Source organism: Perca flavescens, chromosome 11, assembly GCF_004354835.1.
Source record: "Perca flavescens isolate YP-PL-M2 chromosome 11, PFLA_1.0, whole genome shotgun sequence".
Taxonomy (NCBI): domain Eukaryota; kingdom Metazoa; phylum Chordata; class Actinopteri; order Perciformes; family Percidae; genus Perca; species Perca flavescens.
In genome coordinates, this window is record NC_041341.1 from 34,004,530 (window position 1) to 34,018,360 (window position 13,831).

Consider the following 13,831-nt stretch of genomic DNA (forward strand, 5'->3'; position numbering starts at 1 on the left):
TTTGTCTTCCAACATCCTGTACTATACTAGTAACTAAATCAACTATAAAAAACATTCCCATTTTCTTTGGTATTTTGTCATATACAGACATAAATGATGATTTTTGGGTGAAATGGATGTTGATGTTGTCCAATCTCAATTCTCTATTTGACGAGACAGTGGCTATGTTTATGAGCAAAATCTTTCAAGACTGACTGAGCCCGTGAGTGTGGTCTGTGTGTGTGTGTGTGTGTGTGTGTGTGTGTGTGTGTGTGTGTGTGTTATAACTAGTATCTAGACTGCTCTGGGGCCTGTCGTACACCTAACGGCACCGTTCAAATGAAAAATGTTACATTTTTCCAGAATGAAAAACAACAAACAACCTCTGATATAGTTAAGAATTAGAATCAGTGTGACATCTGGAATTTTATTTTACTTAATTTTCTTCGGTAATGAAACTAAAGTCATCTTATTAGAAGTTAAAAGTGTTTCAAAGTTATACAATAAACTACAAGCTATTGTATCCTACTTGCACGTGACAGTAGATGACATACCCATTCAGATTATCTCTAATGTAGACAGAGATGAAAGACTTCCAAGCCAAAACCTCCAAAGCCTCTGATTTAGGGGGGGAAAAAAATCAAATTTTTTCTCCAAATCCTAGTGATCAATCTTTCCTCTCGCCCGTCTGTCTGTTATCTTCTCCTATTTGTCTGGGGTCTATTTTGCCCCATCCATCCACACACTGCACTATAAAGCTGACTTTTCTGACTGCCTCATCGCACAGCATCGCTGCTCTCTCTGTCTAGCCTGAGGTCAGCTCAGGGAATGAGATGGAGTTGCGAAGATTGTGGAGAAATGTCACCCGGGAATGAAATATTGAAGGACAGAGAGTCCTCGCCTCTTGCCCTTGCCCGCGGGCGTGGAGGGAGACTCACACAGTCGATGGGCAACGAAGAGGAAAAGCAAAACAAGCACACTAATCCGCAGGAAAGGAGACAGACGAAGAGAAATGCGGGGAACGCCACAATCCTCTGCATCCTTTCCCTCCGAGGTATCGTTATCTTCTCCCTGCCCTCAGGAAACCATAATCAGATTCTCTTGCACTTCACTTGATGTGGTTTATTTCCAGCCAAAGCCTTCCGAGCTTAACATATGATCCCCTTCTGGCAAATAAGGAATCAATACAATGTAAATAAGGCGAGGGAAAATAAATCCCAACATCTAAATTTGCATAGCTACATGCAAGGTAAAGCTAGGGTGAAACACGGCAGCCTCTGAACTGAACCAAACTGAACTGTTTGTTTGCCGTTTTAGTGAGCCTCAATTAAAAAGCAGGCGAGACAGCAGAGAGAAATGCCATCCCTCTGCTGCTCAACTAAAGCACTTCTGTTGTTTGCTATTGCAAAGCACACTCACAACTCATCCAGATGCATTCATGTCAAGTGTGAGTCGAGGTGTGTTCTGTATAAATTGAAGTACAGCAGCATGAAGAAGGGAACAGGTAATGTTGTCAGTTTACCAGGCTGTCACTCAAGGTATGGTGTAATCCAACAGTAACAATGACTATGCCACATGTGTGCCGATTCCACTGAACAGGCAGGCAAGGACAGCTTCATCTGTGATGTGGGAAAACAGTGAACATCATAAGAACCAGATTTAAATGCCTCGCTGGAGCCAGAAATCTCCCTAGGGCCAATGGCCGATGTATAAAAACATGTCCGCAGTTCTATGAGTATCTATCTACTCATTTCCATCCATGGCTGAAGGAATCAACACGAAGGCTCTGAATTCCAGCAGGTACAGTAAATGGTCGTGGATTACTCACCATTGATCCATTTGGCCTCCGGGTCATGGACCTGGAACTCAGGTCTGAACAGATCCTCCACAGTCAGTTTGGTGTTGCTTCCAGCTTGATTGTCAGCTGTAAAAACAAGCCATTAATTGATAAGTTGCCTAACACTTTATATACAGTAAACTTTGGGTACCACACACAGTAGGTATGTTGTCTCCAGTGTCTTCTATGGAGCAAGACAATTTGCTTTCTAGCATGCACACAGTTGAAAAATCAATCTCCAGCAATAGCTGACATTGGGATTCACTTCCAGCACTGGCATTGAGATGCGTATACCTGACATCAAAAACACAGTCACCCCTTAAAATGTATGACAATGGGCTTAAAAAGCAGGATACATTACTGTGTGTGTGCATGTGCACCTGGTCCTATTTCAATTTGTTCGATTTGTAAGCCTTGTTTACATTAAATTACACAGGATGTGTTTACCCTTGATAATCCTGTTTTCTTTTCTTAATGAATAATGGTTGGAGTGTATTCATTTGAATACTTTTGGAAATAAGATAAATCTCAAAAACACTTAAAACTGAACTGTCCATCCCCCCAATTAAGTCTAACAGCGACATCCTGTACCACCAAAATGTCACAGCCTTGTCACTGTCCTAACGGCTGCCTCCGTTGTTTTTATTCTGCTCAGTCTGTCCCTGTCTGTGTCTCCATTCCTAGGAACTCTGCCATCCATCCATCCATCCATCCATCCATCCACCAGCTGCCCTCAGATTTTCCCACCAGTCACCTGAAACCAGGACCCTGGTACCTGAACCTGAATCAATACCTGCCTGCACCTTTTTCCTGTTTACCTGTGGATTATCTGATACTTCTGTTAAAACCTTCTGCATTTTGATTGTAAGCTTGTATATATTTACCTTACCAATAAATCACAGAATTTTTCCTGTGTGCCCAGTTGTCTGCATTCAGGGGTGTAGCACAAAATTCTGGGCCCTGTAGAAAGGCATTCTCTATAGGCCCCTCCCCGTATCCACAGCTATTCATTCTAGCATCTTTTTGGGCCCTCCTCACATGAGGGCCCTGGGTACTCAGTCCCCACGTGGAAAAATGACGCCAAAGGGATACCCAGAGGGTTAAAAAAGTGACGCCAAGGGATCCTGACCAAACCAAGCCTCAGTATTTGACAAATTGGGAGTAAGAATATGTTTTCATGTTTAATAAGCCAAAAATGAAAAGTGGTAACTGGTTGTTTACATTTTCTTGGCAAACAGATGTGTTAGATATCCTTTTTAATCCAGATTTACATAAAGGTTCTTACACACAGAGAAATCCATGGGACTAAAAATGATGCACACAGAACTTTTTTTTTCACGGCATACCATATGTTCATTAACATGATTATTACCAGGCTGGAAAATCCTTAAGCTGCTCCAATGTTGCCCCTGGATACGTTTCATTTTTAATTATGAAATGTTATGCCTTTAGCAGAAAGAGAACGGGCCAAGTGTATGCTCCTTTTGAATAGCACAGCTGCTGATTGTGAGCAGAATAGGAAGGCCAAGTCATTTTGAATGTCAGCCATATTGGCTTTCCTTGATAACTCCACACAACATGTTTGTTTATGGAGGCAATCAAAGTCTAACCAACCGTAGAATACACCAGGGGAGAGTTTGGCTACATGGGCAGTCCATTGTCATCATTTTACATTGGTGTAACATTGGGCTTTTTTCTATCATCAGTTTGGATTCATACAGTGTATAATTCGGAAAGTAGTCAAATAGTAACACAAGATTTATTGTGTGATTTATTGTGTGATAGAAAAACACCAGGTTTCAAGGTCTAAGGGTGTCTCACAGGTCCCAAAACAGTTTTGAGTAGTGGGGTTATCACTTGCATAACAGTGGTTACTGGTGTTAAGACATTCTCAGTATTGTGCACACAGACATACTATTTTTAAAGTTGCATCAAATATATGTTTTTGCTTTGTATTTATTTGGGTTTTTGGAGCTACTTGGGGCCAGAACTCCAAAACAAATCACATTCATTTGACATATGATGGCTTTTTTTCCCTTTTTTAAGTTGATGTGGCTAACATGTTAGCAAACTGTTGCCTAGGTACACATCCTGCACAAACAGAGCAACATTGGCATTCACTTGGGGTCATGTTTCTAGCAACCTGCCAAATGCAAGTCCAATATTCATTCTGCTTTTAGCTGTAGTTGCTAACTGTGTCAGTGTGCCGTTTGGTACTGGTCAGGTGGCATGGGATAATCAAAGTTTCTTTCATTGAAAACAGCTGGATACAGCGTTGATGGGGCAGTAAGACTGGAGAACCAAAGAGTATGACTGAGGGTCTGTACAACCAAAACAATGAACTGAAAGATGCTAAAATGCTCTGTTAAATCGAGGGGAATTGCATATTTGGTGATAACTCTCTGGAATTTCCACAGTACCAACAATACATTTCACATGACACATAATCCTTTGATCCATTGTTGATAAAAAAAGGAAACAGACATGAGCAGTGGAGATAGGTGATGGAAAAAAACCACCAGTCTTTGTTTCCTGGGTTGATCAATAATAATTGTTATATTCCAAAATTCTACCAATCTCATCCTCAGCAGCCAGTTGGAGGAGAGCTGAACCAAACTGACACCTTCTTCGGGTGAAGGATAATCTGTTTATCCATCGACAATTTAAATCTATAAAAAGCAAGAATTTTAAACATGTTTAGACTCTTAAAGCATCGTGTATTCTTGTTGAAGTCAAATGCAAAATACATTAATCTGCATTTGTTGATTTTTTTTCAATTGGTATCAGCAGAACAAGCTTAACAATTTGATAAGAAGTGGATTTGGCCCTAAAACCAAAACAATAAGGTAAAGGGGGAGAAAAAGCTTGGTAGAGGCAAGGGAACTGCAGAGTTGGACGATAATTCTGTGGTTCTTGATATGCTTTAATGCCTTAAAGGGATAGTTTGGACCATATGAATTGTGTTGTATGAGGTATATATCCATAGTCAAGCAGTAGGTCGCGGTCGAGAGTGACATTACGGTTTCATTTCCCTATTTAAAGGGCTGTCTGACAAGCAAGGCAAAGCGGTAAAAAAATTCTAAATATAGTGTATTCTTAAACCAATCAAGTTTTTTAGGTGGTCCTTTTGTAGGTGACTAAAATACGTTTGACATCGCTTAGCTCGTGTGTCAGTACACTGCTGCTTCTCCAAACTGGGGGTGTGTCGACCGCCATTTACTGTAATTAATACACTGACTATGAAGAAGTACCTCGTACAACCCCACCTAAAAATCCAACCTATGTCATACTCTCATATAAATGATATGTCATTGCATTGTATGACTATTGAACATTTTTGGGAGTCTTGGAAGGTGCAGCAAAAACAGGCACAGGACAGGAGCAAATCACAGGATCTTAGACAGCAGAGCACAATCACGGCTGAGTGTTACCTGGTGTGAGGATGATGACGGACATGGTGATTAGGGAGCAGACCACCAAGATGACAAGCAGAGCGATGGCAATCCCTTTCCAGTTCCTCTGAGGAACGTTTCCCCCACCCAGGTCCTGCACAGAGAAATGGAGGAGAGAGTGAAATAAAGGCTTGGTTACACATTAGTCTCTTTTACATTGCTTGAGGTTGACAGTTTGATAAAAAGCTGTATTTGTTCAGGGAAATGCAGGTCCATTGTGATGATCATCACATATTGGGGTGCTGTTTGCATTGCCTATTAGTTTATTTTCCCTTATTACATCCATATCTTATGTGACGTTTTATTTTGCGGGGTGCAAATGTTTGACCTAAACAAGTTCTTTCCCGAGACTATTTTGCAGAGCCACCGTGGCTGCGTCCAGAGCTCAGCGCTGCCCGAGACGATTGTGATTGGTTTATAGAAATGCAAACAACCCAGAGCGTTTTATTTTCTCCTATCCCTGAATTACTCTGTGGCTAAGGTCTGGCAATGCCAGACTAGTGCCTATTAACATGGGCCACATTGGGACTTTTCAATCCAATCCTGATTTGCAATGAACAGGCTTTGCAGAAGCCCCACTGTAAGCCGGAAAAGGTGAAACTCACTTTTGCACTGCTGAAACTGTAAGATGAAACAAGTATTTGCGTGGTTCAATCTTTGCTTGGCCAACATTACCTTTGAATCACACCTTCCGACCCATGGAAAACGCATACCTTCTGCTGGGGCCAAGGGGTCACCCGTTCTGCAGCTGAGTTGGATGTTGTGCGTGTTTGACCCTCAGACAGAGATGTTTGGCATATAAGGAATACAGCAGACATTTGCATTCAGCCATGCAGGGCTCTGTCGGTCAAACTGGCTGCAGAAAGATTTTGGTTTGATCAATCTGAGTGACTGCAGAGCACACTGTGGGATATTATCTGCAGTGAAATAGCTATCCAGGAGAGTTTGTGAAGCTTTTGACTGCAACTTCATCTCTGAATCCTGGTATTAGCGGGTCTTCCACCACATCTGCTGCGTCTGATAAGATGAATTAAGCCTCCCCCCTATAAATTTCTTCCCACCGCAGCTCCTCATGGCCTCAATTACCCACAAAGCCCTGCAGGTGAAATACAGTGATCACTAACCAACAACACACTACTATATCTTGATCCACTGGAGGGGAGGAGAAACAAAAACGATTGCCAATTAGAGGTCCATTTTTACAAAGAAGCTTCCTTTGCATCCGTTTCAGACTTTCTCTGAAATCCCTTTTCTAACTACTTGCCATGGTGGTTTAATAGCAATGAGGAACACTTTTCCATCCAATCATTTCATCATGACTAGAAATGTCACACATACTGACTCATGACCCAATTATCAAAGAAGTACATCCAGTTTTTTTTCCACAGGCCGTAGAGTAGCAGACAGAGAAAACCACGACCTAAATCTAACTGAATTTTGGCTTATTTTCTGCTAAGTTTCTTGTAGATGAGTAGCAGGTGGACATGACTTTAGCATTAGACTACATGGAACTTTGTTACCATGTTTGCAGACGCATATTACTGTACATGCATGCAGTGTAATGTTATCCACAGCCCCTTCACCCCCCGTCGGACTCTAAAACTGGTCTATTATCAGGACTTCAGCCACTGCTCTTTTCATTAATACCACAAAAAGCTGACATGTCCTTGAAAACAGACAGCAACTCAAAATTGCCCTTGTGCTTCCATGCATGAGATTCTTCCCCACTCTCTGTTTCACTTTCCTTCCATCTCATTTTCAGCCCCAATATCCCATTTAGCCATATTTGACTCATCATCCTCAGTTTATTAACTCAATTATGAGCAATGATAGAACCACTAGGAGAATCTCCTCTCTCCCATAGAAATTAAACGGACAGAAAGGTCATTGAGCTGTTTGCCGTGGTCATTTGATTAGCACAAAACAAAACAGCGATTGTTGTTAGTCGTCATGGTGACTACACGCATTAGTGGGGCCGTAAAGTGTGTTGCAGCTTGCTGCGAGGAGAGCGCATTGACATACATTGCCTTGCGAAAGTATTCGGCCCCCTTGAACTTTTCGACCTTTTGCCACATTTCAGGCTTCAAACATATAGATATAAAACTGTAATATTTTGTGAAGAATCAACAACAAGTGGGACACAATCATGAAGTGGAACGAAATTTATTTTATATTTCAAACCTTTTTAACAAATAAAAAACTTTGAAAATTGGGCGTGCAAAATTATTCAGCCCCCTTAAGTTAATACTTTGTAGCACCACCTTTTGCTGCGATTACAGCTGTAAGTTGCTTGGGGTATGTCTCTATCAGTTTTGCACATCGAGAGACTGACATTTTTGCCCATTCCTCCTTGCAAAACAGCTCGAGCTCAGTGAGGTTGGATGGAGAGCGTTTGTGAACAGCAGTTTTCAGTTCTTTCCACAGATTCTCGATTGGATTCAGGTCTGGACTTTGACTTGGCCATTTGAACACCTGGATATGTTTATTTGTGAACCATTCCATTGTAGATTTTGCTTTAGGTTTTGGATCATTGTCTTGTTGAAAGACAAATCTCCGTCCCAGTCTCAGGTCTTTTGCAGACTCCATCAGGTTTTCTTCCAGAATGGTCCTGTATTTGGCTCCATCCATCTTCCCATCAATTTTAACCATCTTCTCTGTCCCTGCTGAAGAACAGCAGGCCCAAACCATGATGCTGCCACCACCACCATGTTTGACAGTGGGGATGGTGTGTTCAGGGTGATGAGCTGTGTTGCTTTTACGCCAAACATAACGTTTTGCATTGTTGCCAAAGTTTGATTTTGGTTTCATCTGACCAGAGTACCTTCTTCCACATTTGGTGTGTCTCCCAGGTGGCTTGTGGCAAACTTTAAACAACACTTTTTATGGATATCTTTAAGAAATGGCTTTCTTCTTGCCACTCTTCCATAAAGGCCAGATTTGTGCAGTATACGACTGATTGTTGTCCTATGGACAGAGTCTCCCACCTCAGCTGTAGATCTCTGCAGTTCATCCAGAGTGATCATGGGCCTCTTGGGCCTCATCTCTGATCAGTCTTCTCCTTGTATGAGCTGAAAGTTTAGAGGGACGGCCGGGTCTTCGTAGATTTGCAGTGGTCTGATACTCCTTCCAATTCAATATTATCGCTTGCGCAGTGCTCCTTGGGATGTTTAAAGCTTGGGAAATCTTTTTGTATCCAAATCCGGCTTTAAACTTCTCCACAACAGTATCTCGGACCTGCCCGGTGTGTTCCTTGTTCTTCATGATGCTCTTTGTGCTTTAAACGGACCTCTGAGACTATCACAGAGCAGGTGCATTTATACGGAGACTTGATTACACACAGGTGGATTCTATTTATCATCATTAGTCATTTAGGTCAACATTGGATCATTCAGAGATCCTCACTGAACTTCTGGAGAGAGTTTGCTGCACTGAAAGTAAAGGGGCTGAATAATTTTGCACGCCCAATTTTTCAGTTTTTTATTTGTTAAAAAAGTTTGAAATATCCAATGAATTTCGTTCCACTTCATAATTGTGTCCCACTTGTTGTTGATTCTTCACAAATAATTACAGTTTTATATCTTTATGTTTGAGGCCTGAAATGTGGCAAAAGGTCGAAAAGTTCAAGGGGGCCGAATACTTTCACAAGGCACTGTATATATAATGGACCAATAGACCCCGTTGCTCTGGACGGAGACCAGTGAAGGCTATTAGAAGCACTTTTCCGGTGATCTCTTGCTTTACAGAGCAGTTTCCAACCGACAGAGACAACGTAGATGTGACGTGAGCAACGTGTCTGAAAGTGTGAAGTCTTCTGGTAGCTGTGACAAGAGAAATCTCAATCATTCCCAATCTTACAGAGACGGAGAGCGTAGGTATATGTAAGGAGATAACATAAGCACAGGCTAATTATTGCTAACTAACATGCTAGTTAACATTAGTAATTAAACCTAAACAGCTAATGTAAGTCAAAACTGCCTGCGAACTTCTCCTGTATTATACGGTAATTCCTCTACTATGCGACAGTAATTCACTTGGTTATGACACAATCGTTAGCCTATTTTTACAAAAACGTCTGCTACGGAGCCATAACATGAGCTACAAGGTAATGGAGCCTTTTATACATTGTCGTGTTTCTTTAGAAATAAACAATGGACAAATAGAGTCTTTAAATGCTTCAGATGTAAAGTTATTCGCAGTCAAGTGACGTAAAAAAAAAAATGGCGGTCAGTGGAATGCTAACAAGAGGTGATACCTTTGTAGCAACAAAATGGCGCCATCGGAGGTTCGAGTTCTGAAGCGAAGCTTACCCCCTTGTTTCCTGTAACCAATGCAGCATTAAAGCAGGGAGGAACCAGCTAGCCAGCCAGCCAGTGGAAAACTGACTAGTTAGCTAGCTAGTTAACGCCGCCATTCCCCCAAGCCACACCGGTCACAGAAAACCTACAAAACAAAGCTGTCAATCATCTGGCGATAGCAATGTGCTTTGAGTGAATGAAGGATTACAAGGTTGTTAATTTGACTTATTATGCGGCGGGCTCTCTATGCCTCATTACGTTACAACTCCACTGCTTTTTCGTTTGGCTTCACCTCATCGACTTTCTGCAACTATAAAAATATAATTAATATGATTTATACTTTATTAATATTGCAAGGGAAATGGCAATGTTTTCACTCTGTTATTATTATACACATTACACACAGGCCTGAATTACACACACATCCTCAGTACCTCTCCATGCACCAATGGAGAGATGTCAGAGTGAGGGGGCTGCAGCTGTCGATGGACAGCCACCCCGAGCAGTTGGGGGTTTGGTGCCTTGCTCAAGAGCACATTGGCAATGCTCAGGAGGTAAAGTGACAACTCTCCAGCTACCAGTCCACTACCATACTCTGGTCCGTGGGGACTTGATGGCTGCCGCTCTGACCATTCTGCTTAGGGCCCCAGAAAGTGCGTCAGGCATTGAAGCAAATTAAACATAGCAACCACACAGTGGCGACTCCCGGCCCGTCATGTGATGTCCTCTGGGCCAAAAAAAAGATGTCTGCAATTCAGTGGATACATTTTTTTGAGCGTCCCAACCTCTGCGAAATGACTCAATTCACTATCATAATTTTAACGATTTGGTCCAATAACATTTGGAAATTCTAGAAGTGGGCGGAGGAGCTCTCTAGTAGGCTTACTCTAAGGGCCGCACAGTGCTGAAGCACAGCGGAAGAGCTGGGTATTTTTTTGGTTCCATGATGTTTTCAAGATGCACCACTTAACAACTCTCATAGGAATGAAAAGGGCTCCACCTTGAACGCTGTATCCAGAGGCCTGTACAACGAAGCAAGATTCAACATGCCATGGATTTATTTCAGTTACCCAGCTCCACTAAACCTAACAACCATGGTTCTGCATAAGCTGTGTCACAACGGTGGTTAACAACTAGTTCAATCAACTCAGGGTTTCCCAATCCAGCGACATGCGCGTTCACATAAAAGAGGCGGTGTTTGCACAGCACGATCAATCACAAACATCTACCAGAGCCGCATATTTTACATAAGAAGAGCAATTCTACATAAATATGAAGAACACAGACAGTTTTACAGGCAAAATGCAATACAGTCGCTGCTTCCTAAAACAGGAAGGAAAGCTGGCAAAAAAATCGCTGCCGCTGTAATTGCATAAATCACAACGCTTATCAATATCACTTCCCCATCAGTCAGGACCAAAATCTGAACATAATTACACGTGTGCTTTCCATGAATTGTCATTGATTTAGCCTTTTATTTCAGTTGCAACCCTGGCAGTGGTAAGTGATCGTGACAGCAAATAAAAAATATATAAATATAAAAACATAATTCAAACCAATGTGCACATTGGCAACACACGGCTCAAGAAGCCAACAAACAGGCGATATGTAATTCCCTCTGAAATATCTTTCATAAATCTCTCTCTCTCTCTCTCTCTCTCTCTCTCTCTCTCTCTAAGTTACCTCATTAGGGCCAAATTTTGCTACGTAGTACAGGCCTCAGGTCTTACAGTTTTATTCTTTGTACATCCATGATTCTGCTTTGTAGATTTGAATGGGAATGGCCTTTCTATCCATTTTATTTCTTTGGTCCCTCCATAACCATTATTAGGAAGGGCTCCAATATACCTAATAGAAAGAATGAGACAATCCTTTATCACAACTGTTGGACCCTCATCAGAGGAGATACATTTGTCTCTAGATCTAGAATGGAGGGCAGACGGAGGCCTTCATGAGCTCTTTTACAAAATGTATTGTAAGCTTGGTTTCAGTCCAAATCATGAACCTAAAACTTGCTAACGAGTTTCTGGAACCTTTACTCTCTTACATTAAAAAATGTTTTCATGAGGCACATCATTATGTCCGAAGAAAGGACATATAATGGGTGACATCTTTACTACACATTTGACAACAACCAGCCTAACACAACAACTGAGTCATGCACTCCAACTCAAATAGGTTTCCTCTACTAGATATCGTTTCCTTTGATTTTCCTGTCATGTCATTCATTTTCAAAATAGGTTCATTTACTTGGTGATGCAAGTACGTGCTACAAAGGGACAACCGCAGTTATAAATAAACTCCTGACAGGCTGGGCAGTAAGGACAAGAACGCCTGTGCTTTTATATTTCTGTGCCTGAAAGCAAAAGGCATATTCCTTAATCTTCTGTCTGTCTCTTTTATAACGGTTAACCATATTCGATATCACAGCAGGAGTCTGACAGACAGTTATTGTACTGGTTACATGCCAAGCCATCTATTAATGTATACCTGTGTGGAATTATGAGCTGTCAGCATACTGTCTACATAATATATGCGGTACAAGACAGAAGTCTTTGCCAAGGTGCTTAGGATGCCCCGTCATATACACTGTGACTGCCTAATTGCATATGTCTAAATGTCAGAGCACAATGTCAGTGTAGGCCATAGAAATAAAATGGTTTCTATGGTGTAGGCTAAGTGTAGTTAGCGAGCCCTGGTGCTTACAGTACGCACAACTGGAACGAAGCATGAACCAACCTCCCGACCTAGCGCATATCAAAATGTACATCCTTAAAGCCAGAGGTGGAAAGTAACAAATTATAAGTAAATGATCATGGTCAATTTCACTATGAGCTTTACTGTTTCACTGGGCGTACACAATTGAGCTACAGCGGGCTGGGGAAATAAAATAAATCCATCAATAAATAAAAAACTGCTTGCTGCCCTTCCTTTTCTTTCTTCTTATCTATTGAAATTCTGACATTAGTCAGCTGGGTGAACAGTCTGCTGTCAGCTCCTCAGGAGGTGTTCTGCTGACAGGACAGCTGGTTCTGAGGACAGCGATGCCATTACGGAGGTCGACGTTTCAGAAGTGTTTGTGTGGATTCCCAGAATTTCTTTTTTTTCCCATCCACGTTTTCTCCACACTGTCTCTCCAACACAGACGGTTTACAACCATTTCTGTTGAATCTCAGTGTCCTGACTGAACAAGAAATAGAACATGGCCGAATGCATAGAAAAAAACCCTGCCTCTTATTTTACTTCCATCAGTTGTTATGTATTTATTCAACCCAGACAACGGTTGGTGGCCTCATTTAATTAAATTGACTCTGACTGTAATTCTGCCTGACTCTCTCTGGAACAAATGCCATCACACTCAATCAATACAATCAATTATTCATCAGGTCAAGCAGACCACGGGAAAATAAAGGGGCACATTTGTTGTTAGGGAAGTATTTCAGGGGCAGAGCCGAGTGAACAGTGATGATGGTATGATATCCCGAAGGCATCAGGTGGGTTACTCAGAGGACATGCTCCTGACTGGTATTGGCATGACTAGTCAAATGATCTTCATGTGGAGAATCAGTGGAGTGGCTATTAGGAGATTTGCGCTATTTGCACAATTCAAAATCATGCTACTTGCCTACAATTTCAGCGGTGAGATTATTCCATAACATTTTCAATAATCAATGCCTGGAGGGCATTTGTGGTATAATGCAGAGGATAGAGAGAATACTCCCCTGATTGCCGCTAAGCAGTCCCTTGGCAATCGTATGGCTCAGCTGTGTGCTAACGGAGGCCATTTTCGATAATCACTTCATCTGTCTTTGAAATAGCAAGAACAGCCTTCCTCAAAACAGAGAGAAAACAACTCCATATGAAAAAAACAACAATGACTCACATTATCGCATGAAGAATATTATGAGAGCAGAGAGAGAAAGCACATGGACAGATGTGGCGCTGATTCCTGCTTGACGGCACCGACAAAAACACAGAAAATGTAACAATAATGTTACGGTATATTTAAAGTGCTTGTGCTGTACTGATTGTAGTGTACGATCTGTCTGCATTTGGCATTGTACTGTGTTACTGTGTTAAGGCCTTGACCAACTGCCACTTTGCTTGTTTGAAAGCCATAATGTCTCTCTCTCTCATGGGTGGGCCAAATTCTCTGGGCGGGCAAAGCAGAGAAAGAGGAGGTAACCTTGCTCCTTATGACCTCATAAGGAGAAGATTCCAGATCAGCCCATCTGAGCTTTCATTTTCTCAAAGGCAGAGCAGGATAC

General features: G+C 41.8%; 1 protein-coding gene across 1 annotated transcript in view; it reads right to left on the minus strand.

Moving 5' to 3' along the window:
- dpp10 (dipeptidyl peptidase like 10) overlaps window positions 1-13,831 on the minus strand; it is a 191,279-nt gene that overhangs the window by 101,293 nt on the left and 76,155 nt on the right. The window contains exons 2-3 of the mRNA XM_028591519.1: window positions 5,248-5,362; window positions 1,808-1,903 (exon numbers count right to left, since the gene is read on the minus strand). Coding sequence (XP_028447320.1) covers window positions 1,808-1,903; window positions 5,248-5,272 — 121 coding nt within the window. The 5' untranslated portion in view covers window positions 5,273-5,362. The remainder of the gene's footprint in view (window positions 1-1,807; window positions 1,904-5,247; window positions 5,363-13,831) is intronic.